This window comes from Nerophis ophidion, linkage group LG14 (genome assembly GCF_033978795.1).
Source record: "Nerophis ophidion isolate RoL-2023_Sa linkage group LG14, RoL_Noph_v1.0, whole genome shotgun sequence".
In the NCBI taxonomy this organism is placed as follows: Eukaryota; Metazoa; Chordata; class Actinopteri; order Syngnathiformes; family Syngnathidae; genus Nerophis; species Nerophis ophidion.
Window position 1 is genome coordinate 38,198,608 of NC_084624.1, and position 20,971 is coordinate 38,219,578.

The 20,971-nt window shown below is 41.6% G+C and overlaps 1 protein-coding gene across 4 annotated transcripts in view; it reads right to left on the bottom strand.

Annotated features, from left to right (window-relative positions):
* Positions 1 to 658: 658 nt before the first annotated feature.
* The window catches only part of si:ch211-106e7.2 (uncharacterized), a 35,887-nt gene continuing 15,574 nt past the window's right edge, over positions 659 to 20,971 (bottom strand). For all 4 annotated transcript variants that reach the window (XM_061920687.1, XM_061920688.1, XM_061920690.1 and 1 more), the window contains one exon: positions 659 to 6,615. In XM_061920687.1, the coding sequence (XP_061776671.1) occupies positions 2,652 to 6,590 (3,939 nt within the window). In that variant the 5' untranslated portion in view covers positions 6,591 to 6,615 and the 3' untranslated portion in view covers positions 659 to 2,651. The remainder of the gene's footprint in view (positions 6,616 to 20,971) is intronic.

Sequence of the window (20,971 nt, forward strand, 5' to 3'; positions counted from 1 at the left end):
AGTAGTGGGGGTATATATTGTAGCGTCCCGGGAGAGTTAATGCTACAAGGGGTTCCGGGTATTTGTTCTTGTGTTTATGTTGTGTTACGGTGCGGATGTTCTCCCGAAATGTGTTTGTCATTCTTGTTTGGTGTGGGTTCACAATGTGGCGCATATTTGTAACAGTGTTAAAGTTGTTTATACGGCCACCCTCAGTGTGACCTGTAAGGCTGTTGATCAAGTAGGCCTTGAGTAACGAGCAATCCACTGTCTGGCGCTTTTGCTCTCTCTCTGTCTCTGCCTGTCCTTCACAAATTCTGCTGCGTGCGCACAACTTCACAATTTGATTTGTTTTCAACCCCTTCTTAACCATGTACGTACATTGAAAATACACGCAACCCCTGACTCAAAACGCCGGACATTTGAGGAATTTAAGAAACCCCTCCCGGACACCCCGGACAGTCCCGCAAAAGAGGACATGTCCGGGGAAATGAGGATGTATGGTCAGTCTAATATATACACTCACAAATGAGTGTATGTGGCTATTAATATGCACCCACTATATATAGGCATGACTGCATTCTACTATTTATATTTGACATTAGCATGCTAATCTAACTAATAATTTCCTTTAGGTAGAACATTGGTAACAGTTACAGTGACTTAACAGGAAAATATAACAAATGTATAAAATTACTTTTATTCAGCCAATGATGAAAATAAACCTGTTATGTACATGAATATACACATCCAGTCATGGGAGACAAAAGGACATGAAGATTATAGGCTAGCAACAGGCATTTGACAACAAAGACATTAATAGCGCATCAAGGCAAGTAACAAGCATTTAAAGGCCTACTGAAATGAGATTTTCTTATTCAAACGGGGATAGCAGGTCCATTCTATGTATCATACTTGATCATTTTGCGATATTGCCATTTTTGGCTGAAAAGATTTAGTAGAGAACATTGACGATAAAGTTCGCAGCTTTTGGTCCTCACATCCTCACATTGTTTATGATGTGAGCATCCAGCAGCAAGAGCTATTCGACCGAGAAAGCGAGAATTTCCCCTTTAATTTGAGCGAGGATGAAAGATTTGTGCTCGAGGAAATTTAGAGTGAAGGACTAGAAAAAAAAAAAAAAAGTACAAAAAAAAGGCGAATGCATTGGGAGCGATTGAGATATTTTTAGACACATTTACTAGGATAATTCTGGGAAATCCCTTATCTTTCTATTATGTTGCTAGTGTTTTAGTGAGATTAAATAGTACTTGATAGTCGGAGGGGTGTGTCCACGGGTGTGTTGACGCCAGTCTCTGAGAGAAGTCACGAAGCTGCAGCAGGACAGAAGCTCCGCTGATCTCCGGTAAGAGGCGACTTTTTACCACAATTTTCTCACCGAAACCTGCCGGTTGACAAGTGGTCGGGATCCATGTTCGTTTGACCGCTCTGATCCATAGTAAAGCTTCACCTCCGGGAATTTTAAACAAGGAAACACCGTGTGTTTGTGTGGCTAAAGGCTAAATCTTCCCACCTCCATCTTTCTACTTTGACTTCTCCATTATTAAATGAACAAAAGGCAAAAGATTCAGCAACAAAGATGTCCAAAATACTGTCTAATTGCGCGATAAAAAGAGACGACTTTTAGCTGCAAGTGGTGCTGGGCTAATATGTCCCCTCCAATCAATAACGTCACAAACACGTGTCATCATTCCGCAACGTTTTTAACAGGAAACTCCACGAGAATTTAAAAATTGTAATTTAGTAAACTAAAAAGGCCGTATTGGCATGTGTTGCAATGTTAATATTTCATCATTGATATATAAACTATCAAACTGCGTGGTCGGTAGTAGTGGGTTTCAGTAGGCCTTTAACAACGTAGACATTCGCATGTGAAAACTGGTCCTTAGCATTTGGTAAGATACCCATTAGCACGTCAAGGCTAACCACTAACATTTGACAACATAGACATTGGCATGTGAAGTCTGGCCATTTAACCTGACTCTCGCCAGGTTCTTGTAGTTCGCCGAGCTCCACACAAGGATCTGAGACTTCTGATTAGGATATGGATTTGAGAATGCGGCGCCTTGTAAAAAAACTGATGAGAGCGACGCCGGGGAATCCGAAACAGAACAGCCGACATATTGGATAACGACAGAGCAAAAAGTTAATCAATGCCTTCAAAACCGTTCTCTGTTCGTCTTTTAAATAATTAACATTCGATAGATTTAACAAAACAGTTGCAATAGCGGAATCAATGTCAGCACACGACTCCTCGCTGTGTGCCGCCATTGTTGTTTGAATCAAACAGTTGCTTCGGCGCTACGTCACATCTATGAAATCCCGCCCGACGATCCTGATTGGTTCATGATTTTATGCTATCTTGAAGGAGTTTGCATTGCCCTCGATCTCAGATCCTTGTGTGGAGCTCAGAAAACTACAAGGATTTGGTGAGAGACAAGATTGCCATTAGCACGTCAAGGCTCGCGACTAGCATTTGACAACATAGCCTTTAGCATGTGTTAGTTACTATTTGGCAATATAACTTTATTTTAGCTTCCAAAGTTTTGACTGAACCACTTTAAAAAAGGTATTTTTTCATTGTCCACTTATTGCAAAGTGTCTCCAAGCCACCAGGGGATGGCAGAACACCACAAAGCTAAACAGTGATGTCACTTTCTTCCAGAAGGATTGGCTGGTTTTGAAGCATTCCAGAACCTGTTGGAATGACCCTCAGTAGACTTCCTGACCTGTCCGTCTTTGGACCGCCTCCACCAGTCCTTCTCTCTGATGCCCTGGCCGTCTGAGCGGGGCCTCCACTTTTTCCGGCTCAGGTTGTTGTTGTCTTTCCTGAACATAATTTCCGGCAAAAGTTTCTCCTTGTCCCGACTGTCCTCGCTTTTCCGTCTCTCCGTGAAAGGTCTCTTCTGGTTTCCCAGTTTGCTTCTGCTCCCGATTCTGGTTGGCGGTAAACTCCACTCTTGGTAAATGCGTTGTTTGACCGCACTTATACCTCTGCGACTCACACTGAGCACCTCTGGAGCAGACATAGGCCTGGTCCAGTTTGGCCTCCGTCCAGCAGTACCAAATAAAACCAGCTCGACAGGTTGGACGCTTTTGGCTGAATCTTTCCTGCGGGCTGGACGCAGATCACTACGACGCTTGCAGGTTTTCAGCTTCTTAAGGACAGGAACGTTGATGGCAGAGTGTCTCGCTCTCTTCCGCTTGGTACCAAAGCATAGCACCATCTCGCTCTTGTTGGACCTCTTCTCCGTGCACCACTGACATCGCTTCAATGTCAAAAATTCTTCCCGACAAAAAGCATTGGATGTTATGTCTGCTCTTCGCTTGGGGACATTTCCTGTCTCTTGATCATCATTTTGAAATAGAGAAGATTCTTTAGCATGATTTGGATTAATTGATTGATTTGTTCCATTTGTGCAGGAGGCGCAATCAAGCACCGCCTCCTCGTCTTCCAGCACCGTGCGGCTCAAATCCTCTTTGCTCTCCCTGGTTGGTGTGCTGCTCAAAAAGTCTTCTTTCCACTGAGCAAAGAACACCTCCACCTCTGACTCAGCTGGAAGATCCTTGTCTGCTCTGGAATCTACTTGGGCCACTTTTGAACCTTTCAGGAGCTCCTTTGGAGGATGATCTCCCACAGGCAGGGAGTACTTGTTGATGCACGTCATATCCCCTTGAAGAAGAACATTATTGAAAAGATGGCCTTTTACAGACTGGGAGTTCTCATAGCTGGTTTTGGTCTCCTCTTGGGGAACCACCTGAATGACAGGATGGTCTCTTACAGGCTGGAAGTTTACGTAGATGCTTTGGGCCTCGTCTTGGGGAGGTACATGGATGGAAGATGGTTGTCCTGCAGACTGAGAGTTCTCGTAGATTGTTTTGTCCTCTTCAGGAAGAACATGGATCAAACACTTTTGTCCTGCAGGCTGGAAGTTCTCGCAGATGGTTTTGGCCTCCTCCTGGGGTGGAACATGGATGGAAGACGGTTGTCCTGCAGACTCGGAGTTCTCGTAGATTGTTTTGTCCTCTTCAGGAAGAACATGGTTAAACGACTTTTGTCCTGTAGGCTGAGAGTTTTCATAGATGTTTTTGGCCTCCTCTTGGGAAAGAACCTGGATGACAAAATGGTCTTCTGCAGGCTGGGAGTTTTCGTAGATGGTTTTGGCTTCCTCTTGAAGAAGATTCTGGATGAAATGTTGGTCTCTTACAGACTGGGGCTTCTCGTAGGTGGTTTTGGCCTCCTCTTGGGGTCGAACATGGATAATAGACTTTTGCCCTGCAGGCTGGGAGTTCTCATAGATTATTTTGTCCTTTTCAGGAAGAACGTGGATATACGACCTTTGTCCTGCAGGCTGGGAGTTCTCGTAGATGTTTTTGGCCTCCTCTTGGGGAAGAACCTGGATGACAAAATGGTCTCCTGCAGGCTGGGAGTTTTCGTAGATGGTTTTGGCTTCCTCTTGGGGAAGAACCTGGATGAAAGATTGGTCTCTTACAGGCTGAGAGTTCTCGTATATGGTTTTGGCTTCTTCAGGGGGAAGAACGTGAATGACAGGATGTTCTACTGCAGGCTGGGAGTTCTTGTAGATGCGTGTAGCCTCCTCTTGGGGAGGATCTTGGATTAAAGGATGGTCTCTTACAGGCTGGCAGTTCTCATAGATGGTTTTGGCCTCCTCTGGGGTAGCAACTTGAATGATAAGATGTTCTGCTGCCGGCTGGGAGTTCTCATAGATGGTTTTGGTCTCTTTTGGGGGAAGAATCTGCATGGAAGGAGGATTTCTTACAAGCTTAGAGTTTTCATAGATGGCTTTAGCCTCTTCCTGTGGAAGAACCTGGATGGCAAAGGAGTAGATGTCATCTTCATTAGCATGTGCAACTGTTACAGATGAGGTCCTTTGTTCTTCATCTTCAATCCGTTTCACTTCCTGTGCGTCTTCTTGTTCTCCATGTTCCTGTTCTTCCACAACTTTGGAAGTGTTTGCAGTTTCTGGGGCGGCGCTTGTTGGCACAAGTGGTTCAGGAAGACTGCTATCAAAGGTCATGGCACAGCCAAACTCCTTATCGATGTCGTCCAGTTGCTCGTTGACATTTCTCCATGATGAAACGTAATGCGGCTCCACATACTCCTCGCCGTCTTGCAGCACGCGAATCCCTTCAACATTCAGGTTGCATTTTGCTTGCGTCAGAACAGCGGAGTCTGCGGTCCAGTGTTGGGTCAAGAAGGCTAAAATGTCAGTCATGAGATCTGTGTACCAGGATGACTTGATCTGGTGGCACAGCATTTGTACATCTTTGTTCCAGAACAAGTCGGTTAAATGATTGATATCGAATGAGGCAGAAGAGTCAGACATAATCTTAGCTTGTTGGAATTTCTGGACTAGAGCCACTAATTTGCTTGTAGTCCATGCACTTGATGCGAGACTCTGGAGTGTCCTTTTCTTTTGCTCTGTGTTTTCTGGATGGGTCTCTGGAACCTTCTTATCGGTCTGACCTAAAGAATCACCTGAACACGAGTCTTTCTGGTGCCGAGATACCTCTAAGGACAACCCAGTAGAACCTTGACCAGAACTTGCGCACCCTTTAGTGGCCAGATCACAAACTGGTAAGGAACTTCTGTCCTGGTTCTTTTCAGGTACTCTTGTCGTTGGTGAGAGCATCTTAAAGATCAGCGGATATTTCTGAGACAGTAGCTGCATGGCCGTTTGCACGGTATCAGGAGCGAGTTCAGTATCAGTGCAATGGGATGAGAGAGGTTCAGGGGCTTGGAGCTTGTGGTCTATTTGATACTGATGATGTCTTTTGGTCTGAGACCAGTCCAGTTCACTTGTCTGTAACTGTATTGTTTCTGGAATGTTGTTCTGAAAAGGTTGGGGGGGGTGAGGTGGTGACTGCTGAGAGACGTTAATCTGATGTCTTCTCAAACTAGGACATGCTTGTGGCGTCCTGCCGTGCACGCTGGTGATAAGATTGTGGCATGGGGCTGCAGGATGCATCACCTGCTTGGATACCACAGGGGTCGAAAGTGAGCATTGTTCAGATTTCTGATGGGCGTTGGTGTTCAATAGGCTCTGCCCAGATGATGGAGGGTTTGCAATGCTATTATCAGGGTATTGTGAGGGCGTGGCCATGTTGTGGTAGAAAGCTAACCTGTGCTGTGAGGCGTCACTGACAACACAGTCACTATGGAGCCTTGTTGGCTGCCTCGAGTGAGCCACAGCATCACTCTGGGAACAGGAAGTGACACGTCTGCTCCACTCTGACAAGTTCTGACCCACACTCTGCTGAAACTCTCTCGGGGGGACAAACTGGTGTCCAAGGCTTCCAGACTGGAGGTTATTTGACAGATTGTGGTAAACCCTGCCGTCCTGACCCATACTGTGCTGAAACTCTCTAGGGGGGACAAGCTGGTGTCCATGGCTTCCAGACTGGGGGTCATGTGACACATTGTGGTAGACCCTGCCGTCCTGACTAGGAAGCGACGACAGACCAATAGAGTGATGGGTGTAAAGGTAGCCATTGTTGTTGCTCGCGTGGGTCCTATTTCTGTTGGATGGCTGCCACGAGACCTCGTTCATCAGAGCACACGTCTGCATCGCGTCTTCTCACCAAGGCACGTCCCTGAAAGAGGTTCAAACGTGAAAACATTAACACACTCAGTGAAGATTTCCTTCCGCTGTTAAACTTCTGACCACCAATCATTACATGACATTTACAATAGAACCTTGATTTAGCAATCCAACTAAACAGTGAAGAAAAACAAGGTTTGGTGTACGAACCTTGTTTCAATGTACGAACGTTTTATTGGCAAATGTGTTTTGCAGCTCAGCCATTTTGTGCCTGGCAGCACAGCCATTGTAGGCAGGCTGATCGAGCGTAGAGCTGTTGTTAGCTACTGTGCTACTTTGTGTGTCTTTCAAGTGCTTTTGGCCTTTTAACGATATTTTTATAGTTTTGCTGGCTCAATATGAGTCACAAGAAAGCTATGGACTAGCCATATGTGGTTTGAAACATTCAGAAAGTATCCACAGCATTGTCGACACTGCCTTACAACCCTCTCACCCTCCATTCCACTGCAGCCCAAGAAGATTTACCAACAAGGTAAAGTGGATGCTATTTTTGTTCTTAATCATTTTAGCGACCTGACTGTTAAAGTTAAGGAGTTTTGTGATTTCAGACTGATTGCACCACAGAGCTAGTAACAGTGTGCGTACGTGATGGCAGGATGGCTGGAAAGGTGGACAGTTAAATTTCTTCTTGTTGTTTTGACTTGTTAAATAGAAAGTTGATCCATCACCGCTAGCTATGTTTGTTATAAAGCACTACTGTATATTGTGTTCAAAAAGCTTTACTAAAAAATTACTTTTGTTGGAACCCATTATCCATGTTTACGTTGTTTTTTAATGACAAATTTGCTTCAATATACAAATTTTTCTATTTGTGAACCCTGTTCCTGACACACTTGGAGCAGCAGGAGCGCTATATTCACAGATTTCAGCTTGGCCTTTAAGGCCCTGTCTACATGAAGCCGGATAACGCCTTAAACCAGTGGTTCTCAACCTTTTTTCAGTGATGTACCCCCTGTGAACATTTTTTTTATTCAAGTACCCCCTGAAAAAAAGAGATAAAGAAGTAAAATACAGCACTATGTCATCAGTTTCTGATTTAATAAATTGTATAACTGTTCAAAATATTGCTCATTTGTAGTGGTCTTTTTTTAACTATTTCGAAAAAAAGATATAAAAATAACAAAAAAAAACTTTTTGAAAAATAAACAAGTGATTCAATTATAAAAAATAAAGATTTCTACACATGGAAGTAATCATCAACTTAAAGTGCCCTCTTCAGGGATTGTAATAGAGATCCATCTGGATTCATGAACTTAATTCCAAACATTTCTTCACAAAAAAAGAAATCTTTAACATCAATATTTATGGAACATGTCCACAAAAAATCTAGCTGTCAACACTGAATCTTGTATTGTTGTATTTTTTCAGAGTTTATGAACTTACATTCATATTTTGTTGAAGTATTATTAAAAAAATATATATTAATAAAGTATTTTTGAATCGTTACTATTTTTACAAACCCTTTTTCCACATGAGTTGGGAAATTGTGTTAGATGTAAATATAAACGGAATACAATGATTTGCAAATCATTTTCAACTCATATTCAGTTGAATATGCTACAAAGACAACATATTTGATGTTCAAACTGATAAACAATTTTTCAATGCGAATAATCATTAACTTTGAATTTGATGCCAGCAACACGTGACAAAGAAGTTGGGAAAGGTGGCACTAAATACAAGGGTTGGGTATAGAGTATCGATTGGAACCGGGACTAACTTTCCGATTCTCCCGGAATCGTTCAAAAGTTTAAATTTCGATTCCTAGTTTCGATACCCAGTCCGCCGACCGGAAAAAAATAAGTCCGCCGACCCGGGAGAAGAAGCTGCTGAACACCAACGAAGAAGCGCCAACCGCCGGAAGTGTTAGCATAGCCGAGCCTATGTAGCCAAGCGAGTCAGTCAAGCAAGGGCGTAGAATGGGGTAGGGACGCTAGGGACAAAAAAAAAAAAAGGTTAAATAACTGAAAACATGTTTTATATTCTAATTTCTCCAAAATAGTAATGAGTGTACAAGGCCTCATGTCTCAGAGTACAAAGTGTACCAAACAAAACAGGAAACGTCCTGACCTCAATTTGACTCAGTGTGCCAAACACTGCACATACAGGAAACAGATGTTTGAACAATAACGAACATAACAGGAAACGAAGAGTAGTTCAGCATAATTATCCCTAGACACGAGACACATAGCAACAGACGTCAGTCAGTAGACTGACCAATCAGATAACTACTGGCACCGTGTATATAAGCTGCTGCACAGCAAACTCTCATGAGATCGCTTTGGGTTTTACTGGTACTACTGTTCAAGTGTACTGTACGATCTCCGCTCTCTGCAGATTGCGTTCAATAAAATACTTCTAGTTGACTCAACTCCTGCCTCCTCGAATTGTGTTCCTGCTCCCGGCCCGGGTGAGACGGCACTGAAAGTGCGTCTCAACAATAGCCACCCATTACTCTGACTACTGCTTTGCACACTCCTGGCATTCTCTCAAAGAGCTTCAAGCACACCTGTAAGGTGAAAACCACTTCAGTTGACTACCTCTTGAAACTCATCGAGAGAATGCCAAGAGTGTGCAAAAAATTAATCAGAGCAAAGGGTGGCTATTTTTGTCAGAATAATTGTATACAAGTTATCACACAACTCTGTGTTCCATTGAGTTCAGGTCCCCTGCGAGAAAACAAAAGCTGTCTTTCATCTTATCAAGCAAAAGGCTTGTAAAACTCCACTGTATGTGATTGGATGCGACATAGAGGGGTTGGTTTCTTTGATCTATTGTCAGCCACAGGAAGATCTTGTCCTGACCCGAGATCTACAAAACGGAGAGGGAGCAGGATCTGACAACGCTCCAGGCACCTTTTCTTTGAACTGTTTATGACCGAGTGCAACAGCCTTTATGACCACCTCCCCTTAGGAGCAGCTGTGGATACGTAATCAGAAAATGTCCAAATAATAGAGGAGTGCGTGGGGACTGCCTTCAGAGCGTGGTGGGAGACTGTAAAAAGTTGCAGCCTCATGAGCTAAATTGAATCCTGTCTCTGTTTGATTTCTTTGCTTCTTGTCTTGTCTAATAGATGTCATTGGTGCCTGAACATGACAATTTTGAAGAAACTAGAACATAAAACGTGTTTTCAGTTATTTTACCTTTTTTTGTTAAGTACATAACTCCACTTGTGTTCATTCATAGCTTTGATGCCTTCAGTGACACTCTAAAATGTAAATAGTCTTGAAAATAAAGAAAACATATTGAATGAGAAGGTGTGTCCAAGCTTTTGGGCCGTACTGTATATGTCTGGTAAACCCTCGTTTTGATTTTCCACTAAATATGACTCAATATTTATTAATCAAATATTTTCATAGCTAGTTTATCTAGTTTACAAACTTCTAATTGTTGATCCTTAATGTTATGATAGCCTTCTGGAACAGTGGTTCTCAAATGGGGGTACGCGTACCCCTGGGGGTACTTGAAGATATGCCAAGGGGTACGTGAGATTTTAAAAAAATATTGTAAAAATAGCAACAATTCAAAAATCCTTTATAAATACAGTATATTTACTTAATAATACTTCAACAAAATGTAAATGTAAGTTTATAAACTGTGAAAAGAAATGCAACAATGCAATATTCAGTGTTGACAGCTAGATTTTTTGTGGACATGTTCCATAAATATTGATGTTAAAGATTTCTTTTTTTGTGAAGAAATGTTTAGAATTAAGTTCATGAATCCAGATGGATCTCTTTTACAATCCCAAAAGAGGGCACTTTAAGTTGATGATTACTTTTATGTGTAGAAATCTTTATTTATAAATGAATCAGTTGTTTATTTTTCAACAAGTTTTTTGTGTTTCTTATATCTTTTTTCCAAATAGTTAAAAAAGACCACTACAAATGAGCAATATTTTGCACGGTTATACAATTGAATAAATCAGAAACTGATGACATAGTGCTGTATTTTACTTCTTTATCTCTTTTTTTCAACCCGGGAGATTTTCGGAAGAGGCACTGAGTTTCAGGAGTCTCCCGGAAAATTAGGGAGCGTTGGCAGGTATGGTTAGAATATTTTGAAAAATACAGTTTTTACGCTTTTGCTTTACATTTCATTTCATTTCATTCACTAGATTAAATCCTTGGACTGAATGTAAGAATAGACGGATGAAGTAGTTTCTTGTTTTAATTTAAAAGGTCATTGTGTTCTTTCCCTCCCATGCTACATCAATGACGGTTGATTTTGTTTAGTCTCGCATGTTTATGTTTGTCATTATTGGAATAACAAAGTTCACCTACGCCCCCCCAAAAAATTAGAAAATACCTGATAGGAGAAACAAAAACACAGGATTTTAGGCATCAAAGACCGGAATGTTTATGGCTACACAGTCTCATTTCCATAACAAACCTTGAAAATCCAGAGTCTGCAGCTGGATTACTCCAGCCCCAGAAATGGCACCCACAATCCTTGAACTTTTTAACACACCAGGCTTGTAAGATCTGAACCGAGGATGTTGTTGTGGCTTGTGCAGCCCTTTGAGACACTTCTGGTTTAGGGATAAATAAATAAACATTGATTGCTTGTCTGCCCTTGTCCATTAAAGAGGATGAAGACTTTCCTATCGACGATCATTTCTGCTTCTCAGATGCATTTGCAATTGTTTACACTTTCCTTTATAAAAGGGCATAGTCCTACCGGGTTATTCCTTTTTAACTGTCTTGTTAAAGTGAGGAGACTAGAATTAAAGTTTACCAACATATTCTTCAAATGGTGTAAGTATAAATATTAACAATACCAGCACTGCAAAGAAGACTGAGCTCTACAAGGTCAGGCACATTCTCTGAAGATAGTTTCACTCCCACTAGCTTTTGTCCATCCTGTTTACTTACTCCTTCCAAGCAGAGTTGCTTTGGGTCTGTTTTCTCTCTGTCTGTACCTGGCACCCCCTATAGCCATATAATCGAGGGAGTAAACTATGTGTGTGGTTTATAGAGGACAAACATACCAACATGGTAGATTTATTGTGTTTGTTCCTTTTAGGTTTTGTTCACATCTTTATCTCCCTCAGAGTGCGCCAGAAAAACCATGCACACGGTCTTTTCAATAAAATTACTGTGCATTACAAGAGTCTATCAATCAATAAAACGTTATTGTGTGAATGCTCAAAAGCATTCACACATGTTTTTTTCTTCTTCTCCTCCAGATTTTGGCGCGCTGTATACCTTATACATTTTTCACCCGATTCACACCGTTTTAACGTCAAACTGTTCAGCCTATTCAGGAATGATGGGCTTTCCCTTGACAAATTCCAAAAATTCCCAGATTTCCCAGAATTCAAGGTTTTCCAGGACATTTTTCCCATTCAAAATGAATTGGCCATTTTTCAAACTTGCACCATGTCCACGTTTTTTAACCAATTCAAACCATTCCACCATCCTGGAAATTTTAACTACTTTTTTCCAAATTCAAAAAAATTCCAGAATTTTCCACAATTCCTTTCTTGCCAAAGCCCTGTTCCCACCCTTTTTTCTGGCGACCATTTCAACCATTCCATCGTCAAAACATTCTTCCTAATCATGACAAAAACTAAGTTGTTTTTTTAACTGGAAAAATTCACGTTTTTTCCAAAATTCGAGGAATTTTGTAATACCATTTCTCAATTCAACATGTTACTACTTCAATATTTCTCAACCGATTTGAAAAATTCCAACACCAACCATTTCAATTGATTAAGATTACTCAAGTTTTTTACCATTTTTAAAAAAAATCCCATTTTTCCTCATTTTTAGGGGGAAATTCCCATTGATATCAATGGGACATTTTTCAAAGTTCCCACATGTTTCACCTGATTCAAACTGCTCCAACTTCAAAATATTCAGCCTCTTTTGGAATTGTGTGCACTGTTTCAACAATTCTAAAAAAGAATCCAGGATTCCAGTTCAACTTCAGCATTGGAGCAATCAGGAATTGCCTGATCTAGTTTATAAAGCGCTTTCCATACATAAAAGAAATGCAACGCAAAATGCTTTAGAGTTAAAAACAATAACCTGATGACCCATACCCCGTGAACTCAGTGTTATGATCCACACCGCAGTATACAGTACATTCCTCCCAGTGCAAACACCAGAAAAGCCCCGAAGGATTTATACTGCTCTATCATCCATCCATCCATTTCCTACCGCTTGTCCCTTTTGCGGTTGCGGGGTCGCTGGTGCCTCTCTCTGCTACAATTGGGCGGAAGGCGGTTTACACCCTGGACAAGTCGCCACCCAATCGCAGACAGCTCTATCAGTGAACTGCAATCTACGCATCCAGGGGGAGTTTTCATCATGGCAGTGGACTTCAATCAAGCTAATATGAAAACAGTTTTTCCTCATTTCCATCAATATGTGGCTTTTGCAACCAGGGGTGGGAGCATGCTGGACATGGTCTGCAGCAGGGGTCTCAGACACGCGGCCCGCGGGCCAATTGCAGCCCCCGAGACATTATTTTGCGGCCCCCACCTTAATATGAAAGTTTAATGTTAGTGCGGCCTGCGAGTTTTATATGAATGGCGCTTGACAGCGTTGTGTTATTTGGGTCCAAAATGGCTCTTTCAACGTTCTGGGTTGCCTAGCCCTGCGTTGGTGGAAAAGCGGCAAATAAGTGAAAGCGACGGAGACGTTGCCATGGAGACGAGGGTTTTCTTACGTGCCTGTCTGCAGTCACACCGCGACACCTGTCCGTCAGTAATAACAGTCCCCGATAACCTGGACCAAATCAAACAGTTTTTTTATTTATTTATTGTTTAATTTGCATTTCCTCACACAATGAACACTACATATATTTCCATATGACGCCAGATAACACTCCAGGAGCCGTCACTTTTTTGCGCTCGCTATCCCGCTACTTTCCTATTATCCTATTATCGGCTATTATCCGCCGACCGCCGTGTTGCTGTAGGGAGGAAAAGCGGAACGACACACATTGCGGAAATAACATAAATCTCCGTGCATCGGCTAATTACAAATATATTCCACAACCCCAAACATGTCTTTTTCAAAGCCTGCAGTGAAGAGAAAGGTTAGTGATGAGCAAAGACAATTCCAGGAAAAGGTGGGGATGCAATATTTCTTTGTTGAGCACAGGGGCACCCCGACGTGTCTTATTTGCACGGAGAAAGTTGCGGTGCACAAGGAATACAATTTGAAACGTCATTATACAACTAGACGTGCTGAGGAGTATGGAACATTTTTTTAAAGAAATCTTTTCTTGCGGCCCAGCCTCACCCAGACTCTGCGTCCAGTGGCCCCCAGGTAAATTGAGTTTGAGACCCCTGACCTACAGCATGGGGTGTCAAACTCAATTTAGCTCAAGGGCCGCTTGAAGGAAAATCATGGCATAAGAACTTAATAACTTCAAAAATAAAGACAACTTCAGATTCTTTTCTTTCTCTTACTTTGGCCAAAAATACGAAAAGTACATTCTGAAAATGTACATACGACAAATAATCTTCTTTGCAAAACACTTGACGTAAGTTGAAAACTCTGAGGAAAAAAATGGTGCTTTTTACAGAGCCATTAAAATTTAAGTACTTCCTGTTTAGCATTTTTATGTTCTAATTCTAATATTTGGAAAAGCTACTGATTGTTTCCACAAACTGTCGCATTGGTGAAATCAGCATACATCATTTATAATCATTGAAATATTACAATTATAATTAAAAGTGGTGTCAGTTATCAAAACGACACCACAGCTTTGTGATGTGGCTTTAGTGAACAGAGCTGGTCGGGACTTAAGATCTTGTTTTAATTATTCCACCTTCTGTTGCCTTTGTTCCGTGTCCATATTCTTGTATTTGTGTTTCTTAGACATTTCATAGTGCGTTCTTACATTAGATTATTTCATTACAGACACACTTTCTCCACACAGAAGACACGCATGTTTGCCTTTTACCTCCATGAACATGTACCCTGCCTCCCACATGGCTTGAAACCCCCTATTCTCACCGTCCACATTCCATTTAGCCATTATTGGGGAGGGGGGTTGCTGAAAGTTGACATCTTCCCTGAATGCTGATGAATAATGAGGCCGAGGCCCACTTGCGGCGCTGTAGTGAGTTCGCGGGCTACCTTGCATTGTGGGGAATGGAGTATTGGTGCGTGCAAAACAGCAGCTGGCGGCTGTGGCCTGCGGGCCGATTTTAATACCATCACGGGTTATAGATTGTTCATTCGCGGCATTCAAGGCTGCCTCCCCCCACAGGCCTTTACTTTATAGGGTCTACAGCAACATCAGACAGGCATTCAAGGCTGCACCCTGCCCCCCTGGGAGAGCCCCTCGGGCCAACACTTTATAAAGTCTACAGCAGGGGTCGGCAACCTTTACCACTCAAAGAGCCATTTTGACCGGTTTCACAAAATAAAGATGACAATGGGAGCCGCAACCATTCTCGCGAATATCTGCTGAAGGTCACCCAGATAGCAACAATAAGGGCGTGATATGTAGCCATTGCCTTTGATGCCTTCTACAACATGTACAAACAGCTTGCCAGCCCAGTAACATGTTGTATGTGGCTTCTGCAGATACACGTACACGACTGCAAGGCAGAGTTGTTCATCAGCCATACAGGTTACACTGAAGGTTGTGATACAAACAACTTTAACACTCTTACTAGTATGCGCCACACTGTGAAGCCACACCAAACAAGTATGACAAACACATTTCGGGAGAACATCCTCACAGTAACACATTGTAAACGCAACAGAACAATTATCCGGAATCCCATGCATCCATGACTCTTTCAGGCTATATTATACACCCCGCTAGCACCAAAGAGTGTTAAAGTTGTTTATATCACAACCTTCAGTGTAACCTGTATGGCTGTTGACCAAGTATGCGTTGCAATCTCGTACGTGTGACGATAGAAGCAGCGAAATGCAAGCGTCCGGCCGGCACGCAGATAGCATGGCCTAAAGGCGGGCGCGATGACATGTTGTAGAGGACGTTAAAAGTAAAGACATCACGGCACACCCTTAATATTGTAGTCCGGGAGAGGCATCAAAATCCGGAAACTCTCCGAAACAATCGGGGTGGTCGACGATTATGCAGCTGAGCCACATCAGAGTGGCCAAAGAGCCGCATGGGGCTCCGGAGCCGCGGGTTGCTGACCCTTGGTCTACAGTAACATCAAATAGACATTTAAGGCTGCAAAGTCTGTGTTTGCATACATTCGAAAGTGCATGGAGGATGCTAGTGTGATCAAGAACATCTCCATACAGGCCAATAAGAAACCCTAGATGAGAGTGAGGTACGTGCAATGCCGAAGCTCGGAATAACACTTTTTTTTTATCTAACAACATGGTGGCACTTAAAACAGCCAGAGCCAACATTTACTGGGTTGCAAAGCGTGCTCACAGTCAGGAAGTGCAGGACTCCTTCAAGAACCCCACCAACAACAGACAAAACTATGTAAAGCGCTTTGAGTCACTTGAGAAAAAGCGCTATATAAATATAATTCACTTCACTTCACTTCACAAATGTGGCAGTGCATACATGTCACCACAGACTTTAAGCTACAACCCTCTATAGGTTGATTGGCAACACTAAATTGGCCCAAGTGTGTGAAAGAGTGTGAATGTTGTCTGTCTATCTGTGTTGGCCCTGCGATGAGGTGGCAACTTGTCCAGGGTGTACCTCGCCTTCCGCCCGAATCCAGCTGAGATAGGTTCCACACCGTAAGGGACAAGCGTTAGAAAATGGATGCATGGATAGTTGTTTCCCCATTGAAACTGGCACATATAGTTCACTACATGCCAGAAAGAACTGGTTTCCAATTGCATATTCACCATATCACCATAAATGATTCCCGGGCGCGGCAACGCAGCTGCCCACTGCTCCCCTCACTTCCCAGGGGGTGATCAAGGGGATGGGTCAAATGCACAGGACAAATTTCACTACACCTAGTGTGTGTGTGACAATCATTGGTACTTTAACTTTCATAATCAAAGGGTTTAATTCAGATTTTTTTTAAAGCCAAACACTATCAAATTAGTGTTTATGTTTTATAAAGCTCGTTTCAAGCCAGTTCATGCAATAATTTGGTTTTCTCTCCTGCATGTGAACGTTTTGAGACTAGAGTGAATTGTCAGACAACAGCTCTTGTTGAACGTGTAAACAAAAGTAACTTGCGTCGACAGCGGTGTCTTTTCTTCACCACCATGTACAAAAATAACGCGCCACATTTCACTGTAAGTAACATTATTTGCAAACGTCTGAGGCAAAAGGTCCACTTCAGGAATCAAAGAACACAAAGAGCCATAGAGATGATGAAAACAAAACAGTCAAAATAACTAACCAGACAAAGAACACCTTGAAGGGTGAAGTAGCAAGAACAGAAGGAAGCGGTCAACAAGATAACAACTGGAGATTAGATCATTTGACTTACCGAATTTTTCGGATTATTGATCACAGTTTTTTTGGCCGGGGGTGCGACAAATACTTCGGAGCGATTTATGTGTGAAATTATTAACACATTACCGTAAAATATTGAATAATATTATTTATCTCATTCGCGGAAGAGACGAAGAAAATGTCAGCAATCGTCACATACACGTCAACCAATAAGAATTTGGCGGGGGAGGGTCATGGCAGAAGTGTATTTTGGGTCATGGGATGCTAACTGCTGTATGCTCTACGCTACTGCCGTAGCTATTAAAATGGATAATTTCATCGTTGACGGTAACTTATAAAAACTGAGAAGGGCTGAACAAAAATGGCACCGAAACGGAAATCATGTACTGCAGATTACAAGCTGGACGTAGTGAAATATGCAGCAGAAAACGACAAGAGGAAGCGGCGCATACCTTTGGAGTTGGCAGAGTTGTTTAGAAGCGACATCTAAGAAGAAGATTTGATTTGATTTATCGATTAGGAGTGACAGATTGTTTGGTAAACGTATAGCATGTTCTATATGTTATAGTTATTTGAATGACTCTTACCATAATATGTTACCTTAACATACCAGGAACGTTCTCAGTTGTTTAATTATGCGTCATATAACGTACACTTATTCAGCCTGTAGTTCACTATTCTTTACTTATTTTAAATTGCCTTTCAAACGTCTATTCTTGGTGTTGGATTTGATCAAATAAATTTCCCCCAAAAATGCGACTTATACTCCAGTGCGACGTGTACAGTGGGGCAAAAAAGTATTTAGTCAGCCACCGATTGTGCAAGTTCTCCCACTTAAAATGATGACAGAGGTCTGTAATTTTCATCATAGGTACACTTCAACTGTGAGAGACAGAATGTAAAAAAAAAAAAATCCAGGAATTCACATTGTAGGAATTTTAAAGAATTTATTTGTAAATTATGGTGGAAAATAAGTATTTGGTCAACCATTCAGATCTCTCACTGACGGAAGGAGGTTTTGGCTCAAAATATCATGATACATGGCCCCATTCATTCTTTCCTTAACACCGATCAATCATCCTGTCCCTTAGCAGAAAAACAGCCCCAAAGCATGATGTTTCCACCCCCATGCTTCACAGTAGTTATGGTGTTCTTGGAATGCAACTCAGTATTCTTCTTCCTCTAAACACGACGAGTTGAGTTTATACCGAAATGGATATATGGATGATACAGCAGAGGATTGGGAGAATGTCATGTGGTCAGATGAAACCAAAATACAACTTTTTGGTACAAACTCAACTGGTCGTGTTTGGAGGAAGAAGAATACTGAGTTGCATCCCAAGAACACCATACCTACTGTGAAGCATGGGGGTTCAAACATCATGCTTTGAGGCTTTTTTTCTGCTAAGGGGACAGGACGATTGATCCGTGTTAAGGAAAGAAAGAATGGGGCCATGTATCTTGAGATTTTGAGCCAAAACCTCCTTCCTTTAATGAGAGCTTTGATTGGTTGACCAAATACTTATTTTCCACCATAATTTACAAAGAAATTCTTTAAAATTCCTACAATATGAATTCCTAGACTTTTTTTTCCACATTCTGTCTCTCTCAGTTGAAGTGTACCTATGACGAAAATTACAGACCTCTGTCATCATTTTAAGTGGGAGAACTTGCACAATCGGTGGCTGACTAAATACTTTTTTGCCCCACTGTATATGTATTTTTCCTTCTTCATTATGCATTTTCGGCCGGTGCGACTTATACTCCGAAGCGACTTATACACCGAAAAATACGGTCAATTTTATCACAATCTTTATTTTCATTCAATACAATGTTATCATACCAACAAGTTTCATTGTTTCAACAGTGTCTTAGGGCACTTGGAAATTTCTGAACAGACAAAATACAAAGTACAACTTGGCAATCTGCAGATCTCTCCTTGAAAGATGGATCGCTCCCACACATTCCTTTCTGTTGAAAACATGTGTCTCACACACACTCAACAGTTTACTAACTTTATCCTCTAATAGTCACTGTGTGTCATTTCATGTTACTGTTATTGATTGCTTATCATTGTGTCAAAGGATGAATTGTATTTTATAAGCACGGTGGAACAGGGGTTAGTGCATGTGCCACACAATACGAAGGTCCTGAGTTGTCCTAGGTTCAATTCAGGCCTCGGGATCTTTCTGTGTGGAGATTGCATGTTCTCCCCGTGACGGCGTGGGTTCCCTCCAGGTACTCCGGGTTCCTCCCACCTCCAAAAAACGTGCACCTGGGGATAGGTTGATTGGCAACACTAAATTGGCCCTAGTGTGTGAATGTGAGTGTGAATGTTGTCTATCTGTGTTGGCCCTGTGATGAGGTGGCTACTTGTCCAGAGTGTACAGCGCCTCCCGCTCGAATGCAGCAGAGATAGGCTCCAGCTAACCCGAACGGGACAAGCAGTAGAAAATGGATGGATGGAAGTTAATGAGTTAACTACAATATCCAACACCATGTTGGCCCACGGACAGAAAGATACATGGATATTTTATCAAGCTACAAAAATAAATGTACAAATGTTAGTGTCCCAAATTTCAATACCACATTCATATATGAGTCTAAACACAGCGGGCAAATAGTGAGTAAATAGCTGTTAGACAACCATTAAATAGTTGGTAATCTGCCTGTAAATAGCCATTGTCTCTTTGGTTTTCTTGCTATTCTCTTTTTTTGAACATTTGATTGATCAATTATCCTCATTTTCCAAAAATTCTTTAATTATTTAAAATTTTGTTGACATTAGATCGGACAAATTCATAAATAAAAGTCAAACACTGGCAGACAACCAATACGTATATAGAGCTAACATCTCAACATTGATGGCATTAATCTAAATGACGGAAACGATTACAAATGCAATAGACAGTAACCAGTGTGCAGCTGCACTGTTTATGTATCAGACTAAAGCATTTGAAATTGACACTATTAATCATAATATCCTAATTGACAATATAATTTAACAGTATGGCATCAGATTGTTGTTTTGAAATGGTTAAGAAGCTACAAGGAGCAACATGTGTAAAGATACTTGTAAAGTTTCAAATAGGGCTGGGCGATATATCGATGTACTAGATATATCGCGGGTTTGTCTCAGTGCTCAGTGCCAATATCGCTGGGCGATATTGGCTTTTATTAATATCGCAATATTTTTATGCCATATTGCGATATATATTACGATATTTTGCCTTGGCCTTGAATGAACACTTGCTGCATATAATCACAGCAATATGATGATTCTATGTGTCTACATTTAAAAAATCTTCTTCATACTGCATTTATATATGCTACCTTTAAACTTTCATGCAGAGAGGGAAATCACAACTAAGTCAATTGACCAAAATTGTATTTATTAAATACTCTTCATTCTCTCACGGTTGACTTTTAAATGAAAGAACAAATTAATAGTGTTGCTACCTTTTTGTAGTAAAACTTCTGCTGCATACTTTTCATTGATTGATTGATACTTTTATTAGTAGATTGCACAGTAAAGTACATATTCCGTACAGTTGACCACTAAATGGTAACACCAGATTAAGTTTTTCAACTTGTTTAAGTCGGGGTCCGCGTTAATCAATTCATGGTACAAATATATACTATCAGCATAATACAGTCATCACACAGGTTAATCATCATAGTATGTACATTGAACAGCATATTGCTGTTGTCTGCTGAATATCTTCCCACTTGGAGCCAAACCACCGCCAGATGATGGACCCCCTGCTCTTTATTTTGGGCGTTTATTGTTTTTCCTCCATTTGTGATAAGTTTCGCACCATCTCTCTCTTGTATTGTCACAAGCTCAGCTCCGCTCGACCTGCCTCAGCTATGACGCTAGACTCGCGAGAGTATGTGACGTATGTAAGAAGGCGGGCTTGTTTTCCGTATCTATGAGAATGAGAGACGAGGGGTGAGAGAGAAACGCCTGT